The following is a 26,010-nucleotide window of genomic DNA, read 5'->3' as shown; positions in this document are numbered from 1 at the left end:
ATGTTGTTCAGGAGGGAGCTTAAGGCCAATACTGTTGAGGTCTGCTCGCCACGAGAGAAGTTCTTCAGGAGTGAGAGATCGTTCGTGTAGTTTTTGATATTTATGCTGTGAAAAATTGTACTGCTTATTGCATACTAATATCGCAAATAATTATCTAAGCTTTGAGTTTCCTGGCTGGCGGCTGGCTGAGGCTCCGATCCGCACCAACAATGCAATACTGTACTGTAATTCAAGCCGCTGCCACCGTAACGGTGGGAAAAGATCGACACAAAAAAAGCCCTTTTGTTATGTAAAGTTCGGAACACAAATAGCTGCGCCATGGAGATGGGAGTAATGAAAACAGAAGATTTACACGCTCCATTTAAAAATGGCAAATAACTTTTTATCTTTAATGCGATCCGTGTCATTTTTTTCACCAGAATACCCATTGAGACGTCAGTCACAGTATGTGTAATCAGACACTGCGGTTGAGAGCCCGGTTAGCTGTAACAATTAGGGGCATTGCAGAGTGCAGTATGAAGCGATTGCAATGATGTTGCACGGGCTTATGTAACGGTGACGTGCCGTGAGAGAAACTGCATGCATGACATTTCATTTCCTGATATAACGAGCCACCTACAAGAGTCGAGATTTCGAGTAGGGTCCTACACTGGGATGAATGGACAATTAGCTACAAGGGAATGAACGGCTCCTAGATGCATTATGCTGTATTGTGAACGCAACTGATTTGCTTTTGGACTTGATATGGCTCGTGGGTTGTGGGTAATGCACTTTTTAACGTCACATAGGGTATACACTTGATACAGCTATCGTGCTGTGACGGTTCCACCTGAAGACGGAAGCTTGTGTTGCCTCCGAAACGTCGTGATTTTTATTTTATTTTTATTTCACTTTTATTAATTTTTATTTTTTACCTACGTGACTTTACCGAAAAAACCTAAGAATATATACGGGGAGGGGCGGTGGGATGTACTTGATGCACGAAGTTACATTACAATTGCCGCAATCCACCTTGGAGCTAAATGTTCATAGTGAAATATCACGAGTGCTATTGAAGCAAAGTGCAGTACAGCAGAACTGCGTGACATTGTGTAGCCGGTCCGCCCTGTCTCCTCTCCTCCCGAAGTGAACCCTTCCCGAGGTGACCAGCCCCTCCCCACCCAGCCCCACTCTTCCCACCCAGCCCCACCCAGCCCCACCCTACTCACCCCACGCAGCCCCTCCCCACCCCTCCCCACCCAGCCCCTCCCTACTCACCCAGCCCCTCCCCACCCAGCCCCACTCTTCCCACCCAGCCCCACCCAGCCCCACCCTACTCACCCCACGCAGCCCCTCCCCACCCCTCCCCACCCAGCCCCTCCCTACTCACCCAGCCCCTCCCTGCACAACGGACGGACACAATAATCCCCTGTCGGCTGGTAGAACCAGTGGGTTCCTACCAGTATAGGTCACACATTGTCCCCACCATGAGAATGTCGAATTTTCGGCACTAGGCTAGCACCACGAAAGTCCATGAGCGCCACCCACAGCAGAGTGATTCACGTATTTATTTAGCAAGTATACTTACTTCATGGACCCATATTACAAACCCGACCTTAATCGCGATAGATACCCACATGTAAAGTAACTTATAACAAGTATATTAATGTAATCACTTACTGTAATATAAAAAGACAATTATGAGTCAATATATTCGCAAAATGTAGAAGTAATATATTCCTGCACAGTTGAACTTCAATATGTATGTTGGCAATAATAAATGTTAGCACCACAGAAATTGTTATTTTAAGACACGCGCGAGGCACGATTAACTTATTATGATAATTGTTTTTTACCCTTCTATCTGGCAACAAAACTGACACCTTTTTTTACAAGGAGTCATGTTTGCATAGACCACAATACCTGCAGTGGTAATGCAAACAAAAACATAACTCTGATAATGTAGAATTTACGGCATTATTAGAGTTATGTTTTTTGTTTGCATTATGACTGCAGGTATTGTGGTCTATGTAAACATGACTCCTTGTAAAAAAGGTGTCAGTTTTGTTGCCAGATAGAAGGGTAAAAAACAATTATCATATTTTTTACTGGCAAATGAGGTTCCAATGGTGTAAATGCTTACCCCGAGCTCTCATACTCTGATGGTGCATTGTCTTTGAGTTGTGCGCCTTTTGGCGTCATCTGGTCCAACCCATGTGAGACTAGGCTCTAAGGAAAGCTGTCTCGGGTGTGGACCAATGAACTTCAAGGACAGTGCATACATTATCAGAGTTATGTTTTTGTTTGCATTATGACTGCAGGTATTGTGGTCTATGCAAACATGACTCCTTGTAAAAAAGGTGTCAGTTTTGTTGCCAGATAGAAGGGTAAAAAACCAATTACCATATTTTTTACTGGCAAATGAGGTTCCAATGGTGATTAACTTATTGACAAACGTTCCTTTTTTCTGCATTTTTGGAAAATGCTGCCCATAGCCATCACCGACAATGGTGCTAATTGGCAAGGTGACGTGTTCCAACTTAGCAATGTGAATGGAGCTGTCACGCTTGCTTCCTTCCGAATCGATCACCCAATTCATATTTCACTCGGCCTCCTTTCGCGCCACAACTTTCACCTTCAGTGGTTTTTCCAGCTGTAAAAATGTATTCTTGTTAAATTTTGGTGGAATCTGTAAACCAAATAAACAAACGTTAAAAATGATCAGAGCACGTTAAAAAGTCATTATCAGAGCTTCCATATGTATGAGCATTACTGAAATTAACATTTAAATTATAGCCCAGGATCGCAAAGCAATTATTGGAATCTAATGATTCCCAACAGCATCATGGATTCATTAGAATTATGGAGGGTTAACAAAATACATTTAATTAAATTACCCATTCACTTAAATGAACCAGGAATCTCCATTAAGTTATTGAGATTTTTTTGACAGCTTAGGAATTTTCAATATAATTATAATCAATAATTCAATGATAAACTGTGGATATCCATTTAAATGAATGTGGTTCAAGTTATTTGGTAATGCCCCTTTCAATATGCTGCCAATTCTCATGATCCTGGAAAATCCCACATAAAAGATTTACATAGATATTTTTGGAATGCCATTTAAACAAATGTACGTTGATGGGCAATTCCTGCATGACAGAATCTGTGTTAAAATCCCATTAAAGTGAATAAATATGTATTTAATCCCTTGGGAGAATATGAATGAACAATCACCGACAATGAAATCATTGAATTCAAGCAATATTCCTGCAGGAATCGTCAAACACTGATTTAAACTATAAAATCACTTTGTGAACAGTAAAGAGCGGAGGAGGAGTGATCGTGTACCGTGGTCTCGCTGCACGCGTGGAAGGAGTAGCGCTGCAGGATGCGACAGACAGCCATCTTCAGGGACATCAGGGCAAAGCGCATGCCGATGCAGTTCCTGGGTCCGTGACCGAAGGGCAGGTAGCAGTAGGGGTCACGGGCCTCCTTGGCCTCCTTGGTGAATCTGCACAATTCACAGTCGTGCACACGCAGAATCGATGGACAGCGTGGGGGTTACACAAACCAGTGACTCCTGATAGCCACGATCGCCAGTCTGCCAAGTGACAAGTTCTGTCCTATTTGTATGCTGCAGTTCTAATTTAAAGCTTTCGTGACTGCACGGATTCATCTTCTTGGTTCTTTCGGTAAAGTCACGTAGAATGGAAATAATAAAATAATAAAAATAAAACATAATACAATTATTCTCACGACGTTTCGGCCACAACGCAAGCAGCCATCCTCAGGTGATCGACCAGGTAGGTACGAGTCACTCCACCCCAGCGCCTAATACACCAAACCTTAACCGTAGCCGCCCGATAAGTATCTCGTGCTCGATGGTGTCGAAAGGCAGCCGAGAGATTGGGGCCAACCAACGCAGCCGCGCAACGGCCATTCATTATCTTGCAGAGGTCATCAGTGATTTTTAATAGAGCCATGTCAGTGCGGTGGAGCTCCCAGTATGCTAACTGCAACAGGTTGAATCTGCCAGTCGCAGCGACGTGTGGAAGTAACCGCTTCAGACAAAGGCGTTCTGTGACCTTTGAAAGAGAACTCAGACAATAGTGTGTGGGGTCGCTATGGCTTAAGCCAACTTTTTTCAGCAGTGTTACCTGCACCATTTTAAACCATTCTGGGAAGAAGCAGCCCTCACTGAACGAAAGATTTTCCAGGTGGACAATCAGTGGCGCAAGCACGTCCGAGCATGATTTCAGAATCGACGTGTGAATGTAGTCGAGCGGCAATGTCTTATTTGGCAGCCGTGTGATAAACATTAACACCTCTGCCAACGATGTTGTAACTAGGAAATGTGTGGCAAGAGTTATCGTGTTCTCTGCACCCTGTACTCTTGAACATATGCCATCGTGATATAAACGTATTAACAGTGCACTTCACGAAAACTGGTGTTTCACAATTTCTTCTGATTGTTACGATTACCATTTGGCAACCGATCAGTCAAAACCCTACAACTGGGGGTCCATATGTGGAAAAAGGTTACATTCTTCAGTGTGCCCGTAGATTGACAATGTTGTTGGAAAAGGTTTGCTTAAAAAAAAGATATAGATATAAAATTCCGGTTTTGTAAACTCGTAATAAAATGTCCTTCTACAATTCACAATGTAAAATACCTCCTTTTATGAATGGGCAAGAATGAAGAAACTAAATTTCCTTCCAGTGTCATGCCCTGGACTGCAACCTCGATCCTTGATACAATTGCTAAACCACAACATGTCTTTATGTTGATGAATAACTTTCATTATTCAAAAATCGTGAGACTCACTCACCGTTCAGGCCGGAACACGTGAGGTTCGTCCCAGTACTGCGGGTCGTAGTGGAGCACCCACAGTGGCACAGTGACCACCACACCCTTGGGTATGACCATGTCATTCACAACCGTCGTCTTTTTACAGACGCGGTCCGTACGAGATGTTGGTGAGTACATCCGCAGAGTCTCGCACACGACCATGTCCAGATACTCCATCTGCTTCAAAGTATCATAATCTGGCAGTTTCTGCATTCAGGGTGACACGGACCAATATATAATTTTACATGAAAACATGTAATTGTTTAACACACAATTAATTATGGAGTGTGCAACACATTTATCAATCAGCCTTTGACAAGTACGTTCACATTAACATGTTCCGCATGCTGCGATGTATGACAGCGAGTAATACTCTTACAATGAATGCGCCATGCAGTACTTAAGTGGTAAATATAAATTTCGATTTAAAGCTTTCGTGACTGCAAGGATTCATCTTCTTGGTTCTTTCGGTAAAGTCAGGTAGAATGGCAGATCTGTTCTTCACCTGAGGACGGCTGCTTGCGTTGTGGCCGAAACGTTGTGAGAATTATTTTATTATGTTTTATTTTTATTATTTTATTATTTCCATTCTACGTGACTTTACCGAAAGAACCAAGAAGATGGTAAATATAAGTTGACTTACGCCATCTGGTAGAATTGTGTCGATCTCTTGCTGGACTTTAGTCTGGACGTCAGGGTTACAAGCAAGGCAATAGGCCAAAAAGGTGATGCTTGTGCTTGTGGTATCATAACCAGCCATGAGGAACAGCACTGCCTGAGACTCCAGTTCACCGTCAGTCAAATCTGTCAAATGAAACCGTAAACGCAGAAGACTGCAGGTTGAATGGTTTTGTACACTGAATTAATTCCCGTTACCCTACGTTAACACTGGATGCGCAATCCACAAGCTTTCCAGTTCGAGCTCCCAGAGCGGTAGCCCGAAACAATGGGGAAATGTCTTCAATCCTCCCACCTCAATCTTCCCAAAAGGATGCCGTAAATGGGTTCCCTAACTGTGCACCCTTTGCTTGGGATACGCGACTCAATCTCTGTTTCACACAAAATGAGGCCTGACCATTCCTTAGCATGCCCACGTTGATTTTAGCGCACTGAGCTCATATTTTCGCTCGCAGTTATTTTGATGTTTCTCGGTCGGTTGGCATACATGACTGACCTCCACAGATATCCCCACAAATACACGCCAAGAGGCGGGAGGTCCGGTGACCTTTTCATTGCCATTCATTGGGACCTCAGTATTATAAGGGTCAATACTGAGGACACCTATCTCCCCCCTGTACACATCAAACAACAATACACACAAAGCACAGTCCAGAACTCACTACGCTTCCTGACTGTTGCCGCATCCTGTACACCGCTACACATAAGACTCTATTATGTGTATGTATGTTGAACTTCTTTAGCACCATACGTAGCCAACAATGCTCATCGGAATGTAAATTATCTAATACATTAATTACATCAACACGAGAGGATATTGTCGTAAAATGCCTACACTTTTCTGCAGGAGTATTCCCTTCATTTCCATCCGAGATGTTTTCGGAAAGTTGAGCGTTCACCATCTGCTGCAGAAAGTCTACTCTTCCCTGCAAAAAGAAAATCTCAAATTTTTACAACCGTAGCACACCTGTAAATCCATACGGTTCACCCGTATTCTTGTACAGGGAAATTGAGTGTTCAGGATCCATACGGCGTACAGTCGTCGTTTAAATACGGGGAACTTTGTAGGATGAACGTTGAGATTTAAAGGGGCAAGGGGTGATCAATAAGGTGTGAATTTGTCTGTATTAAGGTAGGCACTGATAAGGGGTTGACAGGTATGCAGTGGGTACATCGGTCTATTAACTAAAACACAAGTGTCTTCAGTCATTGCTGTATTTGTACAAAGTAAACGCATTTTTTTTCTCGAACGAACAATAAATCCAACGCTCACGTGTAACAGTTTGTGTTTTTTGACAGAATTTAATATTTAAGGTTTGGAAATGGTGTTTTGATTGCATGGCTTTTGTAGGATCTTATTAATAACACTGACGTGGTCAATTATGAAGAAAGCTTGTAAATCCTGTTTGCGTGTGGGTGACCTCTTAAATGTCTGCAATTCAGTTTTCGATTTCTTGAGCAACTCATAAGCATGTGATACCAGTCTAATTGGTCTGCAATTCTTCAAATAATTTTGTGACGACCTTATTTGATTAATTTTTTACTTTTTGTTCTCAACAGAAAGCAAACAGTTTCACCTCCTGATGTCGGTGTTTTATTTTAATCGTCTTAAACTTCCATGTAATTTGCTTAGGCATGTCTTCAGCAATTTCCACGTCCTGTCACATTCGTTGTGCAAGGTGACCTCCAAAATGCTCTGGGGTTTACGAGCAAGAGATGTATTTCGGATAAACACATTCCTGCGGAGGGAGCTGGTAGGAACGTTGGGTTGCTCAGTCAATGGCCAGGGTCAACGACGGCGTGGTGTGTTCCGCAAATATGCCCGACTGTGAGGGCGGGCACAAGCCGGCGTGAGTAGGTTAAACGTTGAGTTGTATAAGGGCACCACGGGGTGACCAACCCCTCCCCACCCAGCCCCACCTCTCACACCCCCCACCCAGCCCCTCCCCACCCAGCCCCTCCCCACGACGGACACAATAATCCCATGTGGGCTGGTGTAACCAGGAGGTTCCTACCAGTAAAACTTCTACCAGTAAAACTTCTCCTAATGGCCTCCTCCTCAAACGTTATTTTAAAAAATATTTTGTTATGGACTCACCATGTCATTCAGACCTTTCTGACGTTGTTTTTTCATTTGCTGAACAATTTTATGGAAAAAATGTATCGCTTTTGTATCAAACAAAGTCACTCCCAGTCTTTCAAGTGGAGAGATCAAAAATGGGAAGAACACTGAAAGAAAGAATTTACATTGATTATGTCATGTCACTCAAAATTCATACAAATGAAACATCAAAAATTTATCCAAGAATATTAATTGACTGATACTTTGCAGAGATTTTTTTGCGAGCTCACAAACCTAAAAACACATTTTGGTTTGTCAGAAAAATGTTTTAAGTAAATTATAAAATATGAAAACTGAGTTATTCATGAATTGTGAGGATAACACCACTGGCTTTGATTCATATAGTTGTAAAAAATATACTTACAAATTACAGCAATTAAAGGGCTTGCGAAGTTTATTTTGAAAATAAGTTTTGCATTTATGACAAATGGATCGTTGGGGTTGATCTGAGAATCCACGTCCATACTGAAGGCTGAGCTTGCGATCACGTCCATGCTGTACGCTCCAAATATTCTATTTAGAGGTGAAAATTCACATGGAAGCAACAATTAGCCAAAAAATACCTGCTGCGAACTGGAAAGTTAAACTGATCCTGCCTAGACCTCCTTTGCCAGTACCAAAATATAATAATAGGGGTTTCCCCCTTTTTTCTGGCAACAAAACTGAAACCTTTTTACAAGGATTCATGTCTGCATTAACCACAAAACTTGCAGTCAAAATGCAACAAAAAAAACCGCTCTGATAATATATGCATTGTCCTTGAAACTGATTGGTCCACACCAGAGACAGCTTTCTTTTGAGCCTCGTCTCAATTAGTGCTCGACCAGATGACGCCAAAAGGCGTACAGCTCAACGACAATGCACTATCAAAGTAATGCATATATCATCAGAGTGTGTTTTTTGTTTGCATTTTGACTGCAAGTATTGTGGTTAATGCAGACATGAATCCTTGTAAAAAGGTTTCAGTTTTGTTGCCAGAAAAAAAGGGGGAAAACCCTATTATTATAATCCTGCCTATATGCAGCATGATTAACACATGTGTATTACGTCCATTTGAAACCATAGTTGATCTGAACCTTGTAGAGGATCATCATACTCATGGTAAATATTAACCGATGCCTCGAGTTTCCTGGCTGGCCACTGACTGGACTCCTCTCCACCCCAACAATAACTCTAATGTTAGTGACTGTGGGCTGTTGCCACTTAAACAAACTAGCTAGGTAACTGGCTAAATGGGATGTTTTGTATGACTATTGAACATTACATTTTATTGAAACCGCAGTAGAAGTTCGGAAAAGATTTAATCGATAGCGACACCTCAGAGGTGGGAGTATCAAATACAGAATACTGACCACAGCTCATATGAAATGGTTCTAACATTTTTATGTGTGCTCCTATTAATGCAATTATTACACCAAATATCATTGAAATCCTAGAGAATATTTTTAAAAAGCCTGACAATGCATATTATCTTGGAATTTTATTCCATTAAAACAATCGATTTTAGTGCTCTAGGTACAGGATTGTGAGAAAAAGTACAAAAATGGCAGCGATCTTGAATTTTTCGTTACAGATCAACGAGTTCTCTAATTAGGAATAATAACGATAATAATGTTCAGCCCTTTGTCAAACCATTTCTGATTGGAGGACTTCCCTATGCCATGCTGATCACACCCCGCTGATGGATCGAACCTCTTCTAGAAGCATCTCAAACCAGCCACAACGAGCGATGAAATAATTGGTCGTAAACTTGGGAGACAAAATAATAAATCTGGCTTTGAAGTTCACTCCCAGATAGAGAAGGCTCGCAATGAATCTTATCAGTCAGCTCTGGCTAGTTCCAAAGCAGACTTCTAAGACTCATTCCTCATCCATGCCATCATCACATACCGAGTTGACTAACGAAACTTTCTGCTTTACAATTTCCTCAAATCCCTCACCTTCAAACTCCAAATGATCTAAAATGCCTCTGCCAAACTCATCACCCACACCCATAAACGAAACCACAACCCGATATTCAGATTTCTTCACCGATTCCCAAATCGGTCCCAGTGTAACTTCAGCATTGCCCTCATTATCTTCAAGATCCTTTCTAGAGTCAGCTCTACAACCGCTCCATTCCCATTTCACTCCACCCATGCACTCTCAGCTCCGGCAACCAAGGTTATTAAAGCCCCTCGTCAACCTACATGCAGTGGGAGGTAACTAATTTTCTTTGTTGCTCCCAAAGTCTGAAACTCCCCTCCCTCAGCAATGTAAGCTCCCCACATCTGTTCAAGTTCATGCAGAAGACCTTCTTGCTTTTCATCTGCACGTGACTCTCTTTATCTCCACAGGATGCTCATGTTCTACTATTCTGTGCAGCGTTTTGAGATGCAATTGCATTTAGACAATATATACATCCACGTCGCAATGTATGATCAGGTACTGGCATAACCAATCCTGGTACAGTGGTTACTAAAATAGCGGTAAATATCAGTCAACAAGAAGAAAGGCTAAAATCGGCACTCATTGGTTAGGGATGCAGATTTATTATATAAAACTGGGTGGGCATTGGGAACTAAAGATAGTGGCTGTTTAAGGCAAGAGGGATGAATATGCATGTGTGCCTTGCGTAAAATTAGAAATCTTGCCACTGGTATTGATGGTGATTAACAACATGTATTACACATGAACTGTTGCTTTAACACACATACCCACCACACCTTGCTGGGATGACACACATCAAACTGTGTTGAACACCTTAAGTTCATTTACAGCACACACCACACTGACCTTTCACGTGAGTAAAATGCGATTTAAAGAAATCCCAACGGTGGCTTTTATAGCTTACTCTTTTAAATCCACTGGTTGTTCCGACTGGCACGGTTCGTGGAGGTTCTGCACCAGCACTTCAGCACAGCGCTGAATCAGGGGACACATCTGGAAGAGAGAGAGAGAGATGTTGTTTTCAGTGTTAGTTCCAGGTCATGTTTTTAAGAACACAATTCGATACAAAAATCGATTAATTCAAGAGTACTGTTTGTTGCTGGCTGCTTGGCATTTTGAGTATTTTGTCCGGTGCTCAGCAACCGCGAATAAAAAAAAAAAACTTTAAATAAAACAACTTTCTATAGAGCTGTGAACGTTGCTTTATTTCAAACGCACGTCTTTACCTGCTTGATTTTTCCGCCACTGAACGCCGGAGTCAGCACATTTCGGATACGCTTCCAGTGCTCATCTTCAGCTATGAGCAGAACATCTTTGATGGGCCCGCTAAGTCCAAATTTCTGTTGAAAGAAAAGTTAAATTAGGTGAAACCTTACAGGTAAAATAAATTAAAACAGTACGTAATTGCATTCATTAATACTGTAGACTACGTCACGGATGCTGGGAAAATGGGACACAGTTGAGGCTTTTAGATTCACAGCACCACAACCCACACATTGATCGTAAAATTAGCTCAAGTTCCTGTTACAACACAAGAAATAAAATATCTACAAATTACATAAACCTCAAGTTGGAAAACTCAGCGTTGCTAATTTGTCTTCTATCTGCACTGCTCACCCGGCGATTGGTGAAGGACTCCAGGCAATCTTTGATGAGGATTTGTTTCAGCATGCTTGTGTCAGTCACCATGAGCACGGGCACCCGGCCATCGTAAATCCTTGTAGGTGTACAGAGAAAAAAGACATAATTGCAGGATGCTGGATTTGTTCGAAAAATATTACTCATATTTCTGCGATGTACACGTCAATCATTGAAGCTTCTTCAGTTTCTCGCTCAGTGTGATTACTGTGGTATTCCTGGTCCGAAATAGTATCAGAAACATGACCAATTCCAAGTATATAACTTATTTTAAACTAACATAACATGGCTTATTCATATCTCAGGAGGCTGCCGTGGTTAGCACGGTTGGCTACATACGGTGCGAAAGAAGTTCAAGATGCATACGTTGGCACATTAGGCTTGCCGGGGCACGGCAGTCAAAACAATAATGCGGTTATGTTTCTTAAATGCCTATCTGCCTCTGTCCACACAGCAGATTACATGCGGTGCTGTAAAGTGTGCTGTACTCTCACCTCTTTCAAGATGTCTGGCCAGCGTGGACAAGTAGGATAAAATACCATTACCATCTGTTCATTTTCTATTGCTCCCTCAAGTAGGGGGGAGGCCAATCCCTGCCAGCAGCAGGCGTCAGTATCCTTTACCTTTGGCCATTGATACAACTATTAAACTGCAAATCAATGCCAGAGATTCCTGGAGTAAAAATAATGCTTCCAATGGTTAGATTTTGTTTTTAAGTTCGAATCTTATCCAGGATGTATTTTGGCACTGCCGCATGCATCTCGCCTTAGTTTGTTCCCATTGTGCCCTATATTCCGATAATCATGTTCACAGGATCATACATCTCTTTGGTTCTTTCGGTAAAGTCACGTAGAAAATAAAATCAAATAGTAATAGAATACGACGTTTCGGTTGCAACATAAGCAAACATCATCAGGTAAAAATGAATGATGAAACACAGACACTGGAAACAGCATAGGCAGACACACATGCAGAGAGAGACGCACACAAAGACACACCGAGCGAGACACTACACCGAGACAAACAGGATCATACACAATACAAAAAAATGTAAATTCATAAATAAAACTAGCTTCAAGAGAAAAAATATAACGGGCGACATTTCAGACAATTTGCCTTTTATGTGCTGTGAAGCAGGGCCTTTACCTGAAACGTCACCTATTAGATATTTAGATTTTATTGATATAAAATGTTTCGTTTTTTTTATTTGTGCATGTGCCCCACTGCCAATGCAGCAGCATCACCAAATAATGTGTTCATATACTCACAGGAATATCGGGTACACAAGTAAACAATTATTTGGTATACCTTATACTCAAAGTGGTAATAATGCCTTGTGTTGATAATTATCTCTACAACAAGCCAGCTTAGCAGCGATTTTGGGAAATTGCGAGTGGGAAATTAAGCCCTGGTCCTCACGCTTAAATTCCAAGTGATAGAAGCTTACCCCCAGACTCTGCCGTATTTTCTGAAACTCTCTGCATCAAATTCTCTAAATCCCTGTGTGAAAAGAAATCAGTAAACATGACAATCTGCATATCTATACATGGTACGTTTATTTATTTACTTTCGTTCAACCCAGGGACAGGTCCCATTGAGCTAAAAATCGATCTTTCAAGGTTCATCCCCGGGTCATACAATTAAAAAAGATCACTTAATTACCAAACATTATCCATACCAAATGTTTACAAATACTGAATGGTCAGTAGTATTTGTGAAATGATGCTCACATTGATGTCATGTAAAACTGCAAAAAGGTTGTCAACTCTGAGGCACAGAAACCAGCACATATCATGGAACGAAGAATATTGCGCAATATCGGAAGGTGCATGCAAACGAGTTGCTTTGAGTGGTGTATTCTAATTCTTATTAAGTAACTGACAAAAACAGGGACTATAATGTACTGGGAAGTCTTACATATTTTACAGCATTGGCTACCTCAAAAGGATGATCCTGGGAAAACCTGGAGAGGTGGCAACCCTATGTGCATCATGATGTAATTGGATGTCTGATCCAATGGTCACAATCATTCATAGTATATTCTAGAAACCCCCATTTGCATCTAATATTCATATTAGAGTTCTGACCTTGAGGTAGTGGTGGAAAGTTCCCACGAGTGGGAAAGGTGTTGGCCCAGGAACTCCCATCTTCTTGAAGATTTGGTATGGCCATAGCAAGTAACTGGGACAGAACAGATTTGTATTGGGAGAGTACAAATCAAGTTTTCAAGTTTCATTTATTAGGTACTGTATAGCCCTGTGAGCCACGCGGCTCTTGAGTCGGGTGCAACAGCAACAAACAAAATATAAACAGAGAACATCTTAAAGCGACGACGCGCAACAGAAACATCCTGGGTAAACCAGCAAATCTTCCAGAAAAAAAATACCGTATTACAACGCTGTGTGCAAAAATCCCAGTGTGATGCAAGTCAAACAATAACAACCATAAGACAATTTAGATTCAAGTTATCAGGTCAACTCCGCACTTCCGCAAGAAACATGGCTTAACCATATGTTTTCAAAATCACCAAAATAAAGCTATAAAATACAATGTAACAACAGTAATCATAGGAACTTTGATTCAAATTTAACAATAAACGATATACGTAACATGTACGACCAAACTTGCAGCCATATCTGGCAGCATGACACTCCCAGTGTATGATGTGTGAGTGAGTTTTATAAGGTTAGAAATAATCATAGTAATAATATACAACAAATCCTTTTCTGTAAATCCACTACTATTTGATCTCGTGTACTGTGGCAGCCACAGTGTTGTTTTGACGATATTTCTGCAAGCTGGTGAGCGCAGGCTTGGTGAAATTTGGAGGTACGCCAAGGACTGTTTCAATTGTCACTCACCACTGATGTTGTCCATATCCAGAAATCAAACTCCAGTTGGCTAGGTTCAAAGTATGGTGTGATAACCACTGCTTCACCGCTCACCCCAAGGTTAGAAGCATTCTGATTACAAATGTTACAGCCCATTGTCAAAGGTTAGAAATAGAGTACTGTAATTGAATCAAGTCCTGACTAGAGAAATATATATACATCCCATTATCCAATGGGGTTTGTTTGGTACCACCTAGGGTGACAAATGTGATAAGTATCCACCATGGGCAAAAATATTTACTTACATATTGTCTGTTTTATACATATGTAAAGTAGTAACTCGGCAGGAGACGACTTCACGGGTAGCACACTTTATTTTCACCAACTTGTAGTTACACGGATGACTAACACCCTACTTCGTTACACGGGTGACCAACACCCACTTAGCTACACGGGTGACGGACACCCACTCAACTACAACTTCGTTACACGGGTGACCAACACCCACTTAGCTACACGGGTGACCAACACCCACTCAGCTACACGGGTGACCAACACCCACTCAGCTACACGGGTGACTAACACCCACTCAGCTACACGGGTGACCAACACCCACTCAGCTACACGGGTGACTAACACCCACTCAGCTACACGGGTGACCAACACCCACTCAGCTGTACTGACACGGGCTCTTACGCCCTGTAGCCTTCCGGGACACACCCAGCCGGGGTGCCCGTCTCGGCTCTGGGTACCACCGTCCCGACCCACACGGGCGTCGGACTACGGTCCCCCCAGTCTCGGCTCCGAGCCACACAGGGCCCCTACCTCCTCCACCCCGTCTTCGGTCTTCAACTGGTTAACACTGACCACGAGTGCTCTCGCGCGTCCCCCTTTATACCCCTCCTGCGGACGTCGCTGAGAGTACCCACTTATCTGACCAATCACTGCACACTCGCTACGATCCTCTTTTCCCAGCTTGTGTGAGCGCGCCTCACCACCGGCGCGCGCGTCCATGCCACGCCCACATCGCGTGCCCAACCCCGCGCCCCGTGATCCATCACTGCCGGCGCACGTCAATACCACCACTACATCACCCCCTACCACATAGCTCGCAGCCGACCCGGCTGCTAATAAAACATACAACACCCCTTCACCCCCACGTGTGCCCCGTAACATAACACAAACCCTAACAACACAACATGAACACCGCAATCCGCAAAACCCAGCAACCGCCACACCCGCAACAAGAACAACATGCACAATCCGGCGAATGGCAACGATACTGTGTATGCGGAAAGAGTAACAATAAAAAAAATTTCTTTAATCATTTTCTCTTCTTTTCTCTCCGACTCATGCAGCGTCCCAATGTCCGAGCGTCCCTTGAACGGGACATTACCCCGGCAGAGGGGGAAGCCGGCAACGAAGTCGGGCTTTAACAAAAAAAAGAAAAACATTTTTTTTTCTTTTTTTTTTCATGAAAAGTGTTGCGTCCTTGCCCGAGTCCGCCTTGCCGGACCGTCGTACGGCACAGGACGCAGTTGGCCATCCGGCGGCGCCGGCCGTTCAGGAAGGCATGGGCCAGGCATCGGGGCTCCGCGCGAGCCGCGGGGTTCCGGTTCCCGACGGTCAACAGCCGTCAGGTCCGAGACACCTGGGGGTGGGTCAGGTGGAGACACGTGAGGATCAACCTGCGACACATCCCTCCCCGAGTCGACGGTCACATCAGACGCTCGGTCGTCACGGCACAACCCGGGGTCACGCGGCGCCGCGTAGGGTTTCAGTCGGGAGGGGTGCACGTACCAACGGCGTTTTCCCCATTTAATCTGTATACTCTGGGGTCGTGCAACCCGCACAATTTCCACCGGTCCCCTCCATGGTCTCAACAGTTTGGGGGACGTAGCCAACGGTGCGTGTGGACAATGCAGCCAGGCCTTATCGCCCGGTTCCCAATTGTGCGTATGCACCTTCCGTTCATGCAATCGCTCGTTCGCGATCTGCCGAGAGCGTGAATTCAATCTCGCAGCCTCTCGCGCCTCAGCCAATTTGGCAATGTTAAACTTAATGTGGTCTGCCAATTTTGATTTAGCACGTGGCTGTGAAATCCCCAGTTGGACGTCCATGGCCGGATCAGCCTCCCGCCCATACATCAGAAAAAATGGAGAAAACCCCGTCGCCGCATGGGGTGCCATCCGATAGGCCGCTAGTACCCCCGGTACCTGTAAGTCCCAATCCACCTGGTCGTCGCATACCTGTTGGCACAGCATAGACGTAATCGTCCTGTTCAGACGTTCAACCATACCGTCAGTCTGCGGGTGGTACGGGGAGGTACGTACTTTCTTTGTACCCAACAGGTCGCACACCTCGCGCAACAAAAAACTCGAAAAGTTTTTCCCTTGATCCGTCAGCAAGCGTTCGGGGGCGCCTTTGTCCAAAACATAACCTTGGACAAAGGCGTCCGCCACTGCCGCAGCCGACTGGTTGGCGAGTGGCCACGCCATGGGCCAGCGGGTGAAGTACTCTACGCCAACCAGCAGGAACTTATTTCCCCGAGGTGTAGTGGGAAAGGGCCCCAAGATGTCTAGCGCGACCAATTCGTTCGTGCGCGAAACTTGAATGGATTGAAGCGGTGGATTAGCCGCTATTGGTGGCGGTTTTCTTTTAGCGCACCCTACACACCCCTTAAGAATGTTCGCCACGTCACTGCCCATCCCAGGCCAATAGTAGTCTCGCTGAATGAGGGCGAGCGTTTTGTGAAACCCCAGATGCATGAGTCGTTCATGGGCAGCCAGGACGACCTTCCCCCGTACAGCAACCGGCACCACAAGCATGTGACGCCGGGACATGGAGTCCCACTTCATCAAGAGGCCCTGTCTGCACACCCAGGAACCGACCCGCGTTTCCCCGCCCTCGGGAACGTTAACCTTCCGACGTAGCGCGAGTAGGGAGCTGTCGGCCATTTGCAGACGGCACCACTCGATGAGAGGCAATGCTAACAGCGAGTCCCTCCCCGTGGGGGCGTCGACCCCCGTAGTATCCGTGGCGGCTAGCACCACTTCCGCGGGGACATCGACAGAAGGTTTACACCGCGCCGATCCCAACTGACATGCGCATTCCGTACGCGTCGGCAACCGTGACAATGCATCCGCATTCGAGTGGCGCAACCCCTTGCGGTAAATCGTCGTGAATTGGTAGTCCTGAAGGACCTCCAACCATCGGGACAATTGGCCGGATGGCTGCGCCACCCGCATAGCGTATTGGAGAGCCGCATGGTCCGTGCGAACCGTAAAGTGACGGCCATACAGATACGGCCTGAATTGCTGTATAAAAAACACAATCGCCAGCAATTCACGCCGTGTCACGCAGTAGCGTTGTTCCGCGGGGGACAGAACCCTGCTACCGTAGGCGACCACCCGTTCGACCCCCCCGACCACCTGTGAGAGCACTCCCCCGATACCCGTGTTACTGGCATCCGTGTCGAGCACAAACGGTTGCGTGAAATCGGGGTAACACAAGGGGGGAGCCTGCACCAAGGCGTCACGAAGGGAGCAGAACGCGGCCTCCTCCTCCGGCCCCCAGTGAAACCGCACCCCTTTAGCCGTCAAGGCGTGCAGGGGCCTGGCTATGGTGGCAAACTGTTTGACAAAACGACGGTAATAGGAGGCAAATCCTATGAAGCTGCGGACTTCAGTAACAGAGGTCGGTGTTGGCCATGAGCCGACGCATTGCGTCTTAGCAGGGTCCGTCGAGATCCCCGAACGGCTAACGATATGGCCCAAATACCTGACCGATTCCCGAAGCAGAAAACATTTAGCCGGTTTAAATTTAAGCTTCGCGGAACGCATCCTGAGAAACACTGCCCTCAGTCGCTGGAGGTGCTCCTCAAAAGTTCGGCTGAAAACGATGATATCATCGAGGTAAATCAAACAGGTGTCCCATTGAAGGCCTGACAAAACCAATTCCATGAGCCTCTGGAACGTGGCAGGAGCGGAATGTAAACCCATGGGCAATCGGTTGAACTCAAATAGGCCTCCCGGTGTCCGGAAAGCGGTTTTAGGTTTTGATTCGTCATCGAGGGGCAATTGCCAAAATCTCGAAAGCAAATCGAGCGTCGAAAAAAACTGTGCTCCTGCCAAGGCATCCAGCGACTCATCCATCCTGGGGAGCGGATACGCATCGGCCATTGATATTTTGTTTAGGCGGCGGAAATCAACACAGAACCGCAGGGATCCATCCTGTTTTTTAACCAAGACGATAGGAGCACCCCACGGACTGGAAGAGGGCGCAATGATGTCGGCCGCCAACATGTCATTTACTGCCGACTGCACATGCTCCTTCTCGGCTGGACTGAGCCGGAAGGGATTCTGTCGAATAGGGGCCGCGTCCCCAGTCTCTATGTGGTGGCGCAACAGGTCTGTGCAGCCAATGTCGTACTTGTGCCTGCTAAACACGTCAGCGAACTCGAGCAGCAAGCCCCTCAATGCACCCAACTGCACACTGGACAAGGTACTGGACCCGGCACACAACGCGTCCAACCACTCCGTCCCCTCCTCACTTTGGGGATGCGTATCGACATGTGAATCGGCGTGAGCAACGAGCTGTTCCTCGACGGGTAGCGGCGCGGCGTGAGCGAGCACCGTTCCCTGCGTAATCACGGCCGGCCGCGACCCCGTATTCAGGACCACAACGAACGGCTCACTGTCCCCCCTCACCATGGTCTGGGCCACCGCTAAGCCGAGGTCCCCTTTAGCCCTGTTAGACGGCCCCAATAGAACTCCCTGCGCCCCCGCATCCGCCCCAAGGGGTTTTCTCAACCGAAGGGGTACCAACATTTGCGATCCCGGGGGCACCCGTACAGTCCGGGTTGCCAGCGCCTGCACCGTCGCACAAGCCGTGCGTATCTTATTTGGACTCTTCAAAAACTCAACCCGCCGACCCGACGGAAGCTCAATGCAGGCCTGGTCTATGAGAATTTTTATGGGCATTTTAGACAGAAAGTCCGTGCCTAGTAAACAAGGAACGGCCAACGATGATGATACAAAAATAGGACCCGCCAATTTAATGTCGCCAATACAAATATTCGCCCGAATCTGGCCGATGATTCCCAAAGATCCCCCGTTTGCCGCGTAAAATGGTACGTCCACCGGCAGAAGTGGTCGACATTGTACGGGAAGAATATTATAAATAAGGTCTGAAATAATAGTGGCCGACGCACCCGTGTCCACGAGCACCCGGACCTCAACCCCGTCAATGTACCCCGTTACCACGGACGACCCGGCCGACGCAGCCACAATCCTGTGGGCCAATTCGGACCACTCGACTGCCTTCGGGCCGTACGCGGACCCCTCTCGCCGAACCGAACCCCCGGCGCCCATACACGGTCCCCCCACCGCTAAGCGGCGACCCGAACGTGCCGTGCGTGTGGACCGAACGTGTGAGGTGCCGCGACTTGCCGGGTTCAGTTGGGATGTCTTGAGTCCCTGGTCGTCGTCCGGACGTGGTCCCGCGGTGCGTTGACGCGGGGCCCGGCACCCTGGCCGCGACGTGGCCCCGAAGGCCGCAGTTGTAGCAGACGACGAGGGACGTCGTAGGTTTCGGTTGCTCCAGCTTGCGGGAGGAGCGTGTGGGCGAACGACCTCCCGGTCTCCACTCCCCCGGCCTCGAACCAGCGAAGGCCTCCTCCCGAGGCACAGCAGGCTGAGGTCCGATGATCGTGGCGGCCGGTGCCCCGTTCTCCACCGATGCGCAGACGACCGTCGGCTTCCGCTGTAGGACCTCGTAAGCGTGGATACTCGTGGCAATCCCCAGGGAGCAGATGTCCATCTCGTCCGCCGTATTAATGGGAACTCCCAATCCGTGAGCCAGCGCCAGCAGCTGCTCCGTCACCATGGCGTCCTTCCCCTCCTTGTCCATGCGGGGAAAAGCTGAATCCGCCAGGGCGAGCAGCGCCGTGCGATAGGCGAGCGTTGTTTCTCCAACCACCTTCCGCCGATCGTAGAACTGGTGGCGACAGGTCGAGGGCGGCCCGAACACCTTGGCCAACAGGTGCAGCGCGGCCTGGAGCGTTGAGCGGGACGACCTCGGGGCAGACGTGAAGGCCGCAAGCGCGTCGTCGTCGAGCATCGCTGGCAGCGCGCGCAGGGCAGTGGTGTCGGACCACCCCGACATTTCTTGATGCGCGATGAACCGTCGCTGGAAGGCTCCCCAGTCGCCCCCGTCCGCCTTGAACACCGACAGCGCGGGCAATCGTTGCTGGAGAACTCGATCGTCGTCGTCGTCGTTGGAACGATTTTCCCGCGCGCCGCTGTGGTTGTAGAAAATGTCGGCTCCCTCTGCAGGCGCAAAATGGAGAGCTCCGGCGCTCGCCGATGACGCGGGCTGCGCTGTGTGGAGACCTCTGGCCACGTGGTGTCCGCGTTTCCCGCCAACCGGAGGCGGACCCTCAAAAATGGCGCCAACTCCCAAACTTTTGGCGCGAAACGCCTTATGGCGGGAACCCTCCAGTCGCGCCGCCTCTTCCAACCCCGCAGGCGTTCCACCGGCCACTGGAACGGAGATCTCCGCCAAGATCGCAGCGGCGGCGAGCAGCAACTCCGCCAGGCGGGAGTGTGCGTCCTGCAGGCTGGTGTCGGAGGCGGGCGGAGCATCGGCCATTTCCGCGAAGTGCTGCATCGGCGGCAACTCCTCGTCCTCTCCTCCCGAGGGTGGTGTCACCGGTACGTCGTCGTCTCCCCGGTCTTGCACGTGGGAACGAGAAGTCTTCCTTGTGTCCATTCTCCTTGAAGACAGGTTTACTTCTGACGCCAGTTGTAAAGTAGTAACTCGGCAGGAGACGACTTCACGGGTAGCACACTCTTTATTTTCACCAACTTGTAGTTACACGGATGACTAACACCCTACTTCGTTACACGGGTGACCAACACCCACTTAGCTACACGGGTGACGGACACCCACTCAACTACAACTTCGTTACACGGGTGACCAACACCCACTTAGCTACACGGGTGACCAACACCCACTCAGCTACACGGGTGACCAACACCCACTCAGCTACACGGGTGACTAACACCCACTCAGCTACACGGGTGACCAACACCCACTCAGCTACACGGGTGACTAACACCCACTCAGCTACACGGGTGACCAACACCCACTCAGCTGTACTGACACGGGCTCTTACGCCCTGTAGCCTTCCGGGACACACCCAGCCGGGGTGCCCGTCTCGGCTCTGGGTACCACCGTCCCGACCCACACGGGCGTCGGACTACGGTCCCCCCAGTCTCGGCTCCGAGCCACACAGGGCCCCTACCTCCTCCACCCCGTCTTCGGTCTTCAACTGGTTAACACTGACCACGAGTGCTCTCGCGCGTCCCCCTTTATACCCCTCCTGCGGACGTCGCTGAGAGTACCCACTTATCTGACCAATCACTGCACACTCGCTACGATCCTCTTTTCCCAGCTTGTGTGAGCGCGCCTCACCACCGGCGCGCGCGTCCATGCCACGCCCACATCGCGTGCCCAACCCCGCGCCCCGTGATCCATCACTGCCGGCGCACGTCAATACCACCACTACACATACCTGTACACACTTCCTATTCATTATCATATTTCATAGACGTTTCATATCACACGCCTTTATTTTTTTCCAAAATATTATATAGTCAAACATGCTGCGGTCCCCTTATTTAGTGACATTTTATCATGAAATTTACCAGTGACCTTGCTAACCTTAAAAATGTTTCTATAAATATAAAACCATTCCAGTAAAGCGGAAAGCACTCACATTGCAGACAAAATGAAGGCAGCCAATGTCAGAACCAGGGTAAAGGGAGAAATCTCAGATAGGCTGGACATGTAAGCCATTATTGTGAAGAATCTGTGAACACAGACAGCAAGATCATAATAATTGTCATATTGTGGTTTAACATAAGCAGCAGGCTATAGTTGGGGGCGAGGGGGGCACAATCGCAACATGTTTGTCACGTCATCTCAAAGTCCAACAGCGGCAAAGTAATGAGACTTTATTTGGTAGTTATAGCGGGCATTTATATAAAGACGTAGTGTTATGTAAATCTTGATTTGAAGCTTTCGTGACTGCAGGAATCCATACTCTTTGGTTCTTTCGGTAAAGCCATGTATACAAGTATAACCCGTAAAAACAAAGTTTTTCACTATAAATCCTTTATATGCGTGGCGGCTAGAGTCCTCTCGTCTTCTGGCTTGAGATGGCTGCCACCTATGGGTCAGATGATTGCATTGCACCATTAAGCAATTGGTAATTAAATATAATATTTTTGTCCTAAAAAGTGTAAAATTTTGGGAAAATTTTTTCACGAATATTAATTGTCACGCACAACGAGTCTGTGTGGAAAATGTCAGCTCGATTGGATCACGGAAAGTGGGTTAAAAAAACGACCGAAAGATTTGCACGGTCGTAAGCAAGCAAGCGAACTTAATATAAAGGATTTAAAAATAAAATAAATCACGACGTTTCGGGCGCAACAAGCGTCCATCATCAGGTGGGAAAACATTGATGATGGACGCTTGTGTTGCGCCCGAAACGTCGTGATTTATTTTATTTTATACCTATGTGACTTTACCGAAAGAACCAAAGAGTATGTTACGTAAATATTAAAAAGAGAAATGTGAATGGTTTGTCACCAAACATTTAAAATAACATTGCCTTCCTCTTTCCTGAGTAATGCCTGGATAAACACAGATTGTAAAGATGAGTTTGCCAACTTTTTGTGTTGCTTCGATAATTGGCACCTTTAGAAATAATCCAGGACACACAATGGAGAGGAAAAACATCTCATAATACCAGAAGAGGCGAGAACTACTGTACATGTTTACACAACTGACAAAACCTGGTAGTTGTCACCGATAGACTTACGGATTGTCCGGGCAAGCTACCTCAACAACACGATGATCCTGAAAAAACCAGGACAGGTTTGTAAACCTTAGTTGCTTCTCATGTCCATACAAAAGTGTAGTGGCTTAAATTCAGACGCACACTGGAACTTTGGAGACAACACTATTTATTAGATAACACGACACTTAACACTTAACATAACGACTTAAGGTGGTAGCCACCTTTCCTAACTTAACACACGGGGATACTACACAGCCCCACACGCTGCCTGGTCCACTAGCGGAGACCGGAGAGCTTCATCCCAGAGATGACCCAGCAGCAGAGCAGAACAGCCCAAATCAGCCCAGCTCTCTGTCCACACCCCGCTTATAACCACTCCGGCGTGGCCGGCTCCGCTCCAGGCCACGCCCCTCTTCCCGATCCTTCGGGAAGGCCCGAACCGCAACCACGTGACTCCCCTGGGGCCCCTGGCCCCCCTTTATCCGGTCACGTTTCCTGTTGGGTTCACGCAGAGTGTCACGGCCCGACACGACCCCCGTGACGCCTGCCTACAGCCCCCATACCGAGCCAATACAGTAGTGTTGTTCTACTACACTGCAAAAGCATAACATTAAGGTCACAACTGAAAAGGATTTCCGGACCAACGTTTGTCAGCAACGTTGCATTGTCGCTGAGCTGGAATGGCTTGTGGTTGACAAACGAATACATTATAAGGTCGTACTCGTTCATATGATCACTGTTTGTTCCTATGATCACTGTTTCATTGCTTTTATGGCTTTATTTTGGTGATTTTTGAAAAGTTTTTTGGTTTGGCCATGTTTGTTTGTTGTAGTACGGAATTAGACTGATGGCCTTAATCTAAGTTGTCTTGTGGTTGTTGTTGTTGTTGCTTGACTTGCATCCCACTGGGATTTTTGCACACAGTGTTGGTGTACGGTGCTTTTTCTGCAATATTTTGCTGTCTTTTCTTGGATTTTCTGTTTGCACATAGTCACAGTCACTTTAAGATGTTTTCTTGTTCATGTTTTTTGTTTGTTGCGGTTGCACCCGATTCAAGAGCCGAATGGCTCACAGGGCTATACCTAATAAATGAAACTTGAAATGAAACTTGAAACACACATGCTTGCCACAAATTAACCACAATACCTTTCTGATCTCAAGGAGCATAAACCATCACGCGAATTCCGGTCATCCTCGCAGCGTCTTTTGGCTCGCCATCGAACAAAAGATGGTCACTGCATCACGCGTTTTCAGATGCGCTTCTAAATCAGAATATATATTTGTATACTGGAGGAATCCGATGGCCGACAAAGCTCTTCTGCGGCCGTCTGGAACGCTCTTCCTTTTGATATTAGGAAGCCACTGGAGCTATGCACTTTTAAATAATCTATATTGAAAACTCACTCTTTAGAACTGCCTTTTGTTTTTAGTTGACCTTCCCCCGCACCTCCGATTAGCACGTACGGTGCAAAAGAAGTTCAACATACAAGCAATCCTCGGTTTACACGCTTGTGGTATGCCATTTTGGAATAAAGCGCGCTTTGTATGAAGACATTTTATTGACATACGCAAGGTAATTTTCTGAATAACGTAATCCACAACGCGACATACGCTACCCGGGCCTGGCACCACGACCCAATAGCGTTGCAAGCAGTCAGTTCACGATAACTAGTGTGAAGGGATCATTTAGAACACAGGTAGCCGGATGTCTAACATCCGGAGAGGAAGGGGCACAGGTGGTGAATGGATAATTAATGAGAAGATACTGTATGTAGCAAAGGAACACAGCTGGTTAATAATTAAGGACCGAGTATTATATTGCATGTACATGTATTGTGTTGATATAGGCTAGGATAATATAGACGATTATGTCTGTGAGTGTGAGTGAAATCCCATAACCCCCTCCTTTACCATTATTTCTTATGGGAAAATTTCTTTTGACATACGCGATTTTGAGTTACGCGCGTTTTTCCAGGAACGCATCTCTCGCGTATGTCAAGGAGTACCTGTGGTACTTACAGCAAGGTAAGCCCTGAGTATTGTGAACAGCAGAGTTATCGCCTTTTGGCAGTTTGATGCAGTTATTTGTATTGCATCATGTACATTTTTACCATTTAAAATGTAAAAATATTTACTGTAAAGCTCAGTGCGTGTTCATACAGTCCTTTAGCATTAGCCTTTGTGTGTTGCGGATTAGGGCTTAACTACCCGGGGGGTACGCGCGTATATTAATACCGCCGTTTTATTTAGGGGCCGTCCATAAATGACGTCACGCACCTATGGGGGGGGGGGTCAGACATTTGTGACGATGTGTGACGAGGGGAGGGGGTGAGAAATGTGACGTCACATCCAAATGCGCAACATCTATTTAAAAAATAGACTTTTTAATAGATGTTTTCTCCTACATCAGAGTGCAGCGCCACATAAAATATGCACTACAATAGTTTAAAGCGATTTGAAGCATGTTTTTTTTTGGGGGGGGGGCGGGGCAGAGCTTTGTGACGTCATATTTGAATGGGGGGGGGGGGGTCTGACTTTTTGTGACGCCGTGTAAAAAGTCCCATCACAAGGGAAAGCTTCAAATCAAACAAATGGACACACGTTTCGTTGTTGCCTCTATTGAAACAGCTGTACGGCCGCCGTATGGACGTGCTAACTCAATTCCCCGTCTGCAAGAAGAACGGGTTAACTAACCGTATGGGTTGACACGGTATGCGATAAGCGCGTTCGATTTCAGAAGACAACAAAATCAAGTAGATTGTTGTTGTTGTTGTTGAACCAGGCGAGAAGAGACCAAAAGAGGCGAAATAAACGACGAAACTAAAAACAAGGAATCGTTTGCAAATATTTTAAAAAAAACCTTTCAAATAAAAGCTAAATATTAATCGCCCCGGGCAGATTAACCTCCACATTGATTATAGCGCGAATTACAAAACTTATTAAACAGATGTGTTTTAACTGTTAATACTCGTATGTGAACAAACGAGGGTACGTGCCAAAAGTAATCGCAACTCACCTTCACGTGAACCTTCTTTTCAACAGCTGAACAAAACTCCACAAAACTCCGTCCGCATTCCTGTGACACTGTTTGAGGTGCATATAAGGTCGC

General features: G+C 46.5%; 1 protein-coding gene across 5 annotated transcripts; it reads right to left on the bottom strand.

The window, feature by feature from the left end:
* Positions 1–1,533: 1,533 nt before the first annotated feature.
* LOC133340949 (cytochrome P450 3A8-like) lies at positions 1,534–26,010 on the bottom strand. 5 transcript variants are annotated; one of them, XM_061549488.1, is made up of 14 exons: positions 25,918–26,010; positions 21,813–21,905; positions 13,289–13,382; positions 12,649–12,701; positions 11,181–11,280; positions 10,790–10,903; positions 10,468–10,556; positions 7,999–8,147; positions 7,611–7,741; positions 6,348–6,438; positions 5,478–5,638; positions 4,815–5,041; positions 3,334–3,496; positions 1,534–2,668 (listed from the first exon to the last, which is right to left on the bottom strand). In XM_061549488.1, the coding sequence occupies exons 2-14, from the start codon at positions 21,890–21,892 to the stop codon at positions 2,582–2,584; spliced, it is 1,539 nt and encodes a 512-aa protein (XP_061405472.1). In that variant the 5' UTR covers positions 21,893–21,905; positions 25,918–26,010; the 3' UTR covers positions 1,534–2,581. The 5 variants fall into 5 exon arrangements, with proteins under 5 accessions (XP_061405472.1, XP_061405471.1, XP_061405473.1 ...); XM_061549487.1 differs by lacking the exon at positions 25,918–26,010 and adding an exon at positions 22,923–23,248; XM_061549489.1 differs by lacking the exon at positions 25,918–26,010 and adding an exon at positions 23,123–23,223.

The sequence above is a fragment of the Lethenteron reissneri genome, chromosome 10 (genome assembly GCF_015708825.2).
Source record: "Lethenteron reissneri isolate LAM-NWPU_2019-01 chromosome 10, ASM1570882v1, whole genome shotgun sequence".
In the NCBI taxonomy this organism is placed as follows: Eukaryota; Metazoa; Chordata; class Hyperoartia; order Petromyzontiformes; family Petromyzontidae; genus Lethenteron; species Lethenteron reissneri.
This window is presented reverse-complemented; position numbering and strand designations above follow the sequence as displayed.

What these genes read in the sequence shown, in the direction of transcription:
- LOC133340949 (XM_061549488.1), bottom strand. Translation starts at nt 21,892, where the DNA reads ATGGCTTACATGTCCAGCCTATCTGAGATTTCTCCCTTTACCCTGGTT. An exon ending in ACACAATTCTACCAGATGGC is followed by an intron (nt 5,042 to 5,477) that starts GTAAGTCAACTT and finishes CCCTGAATGCAG; the next exon opens with AAACTGCCAGATTATGATAC. An exon ending in ACGCGTGCAGCGAGACCACG is followed by an intron (nt 2,669 to 3,333) that starts GTACACGATCAC and finishes TTTGGTTTACAG; the next exon opens with ATTCCACCAAAATTTAACAA.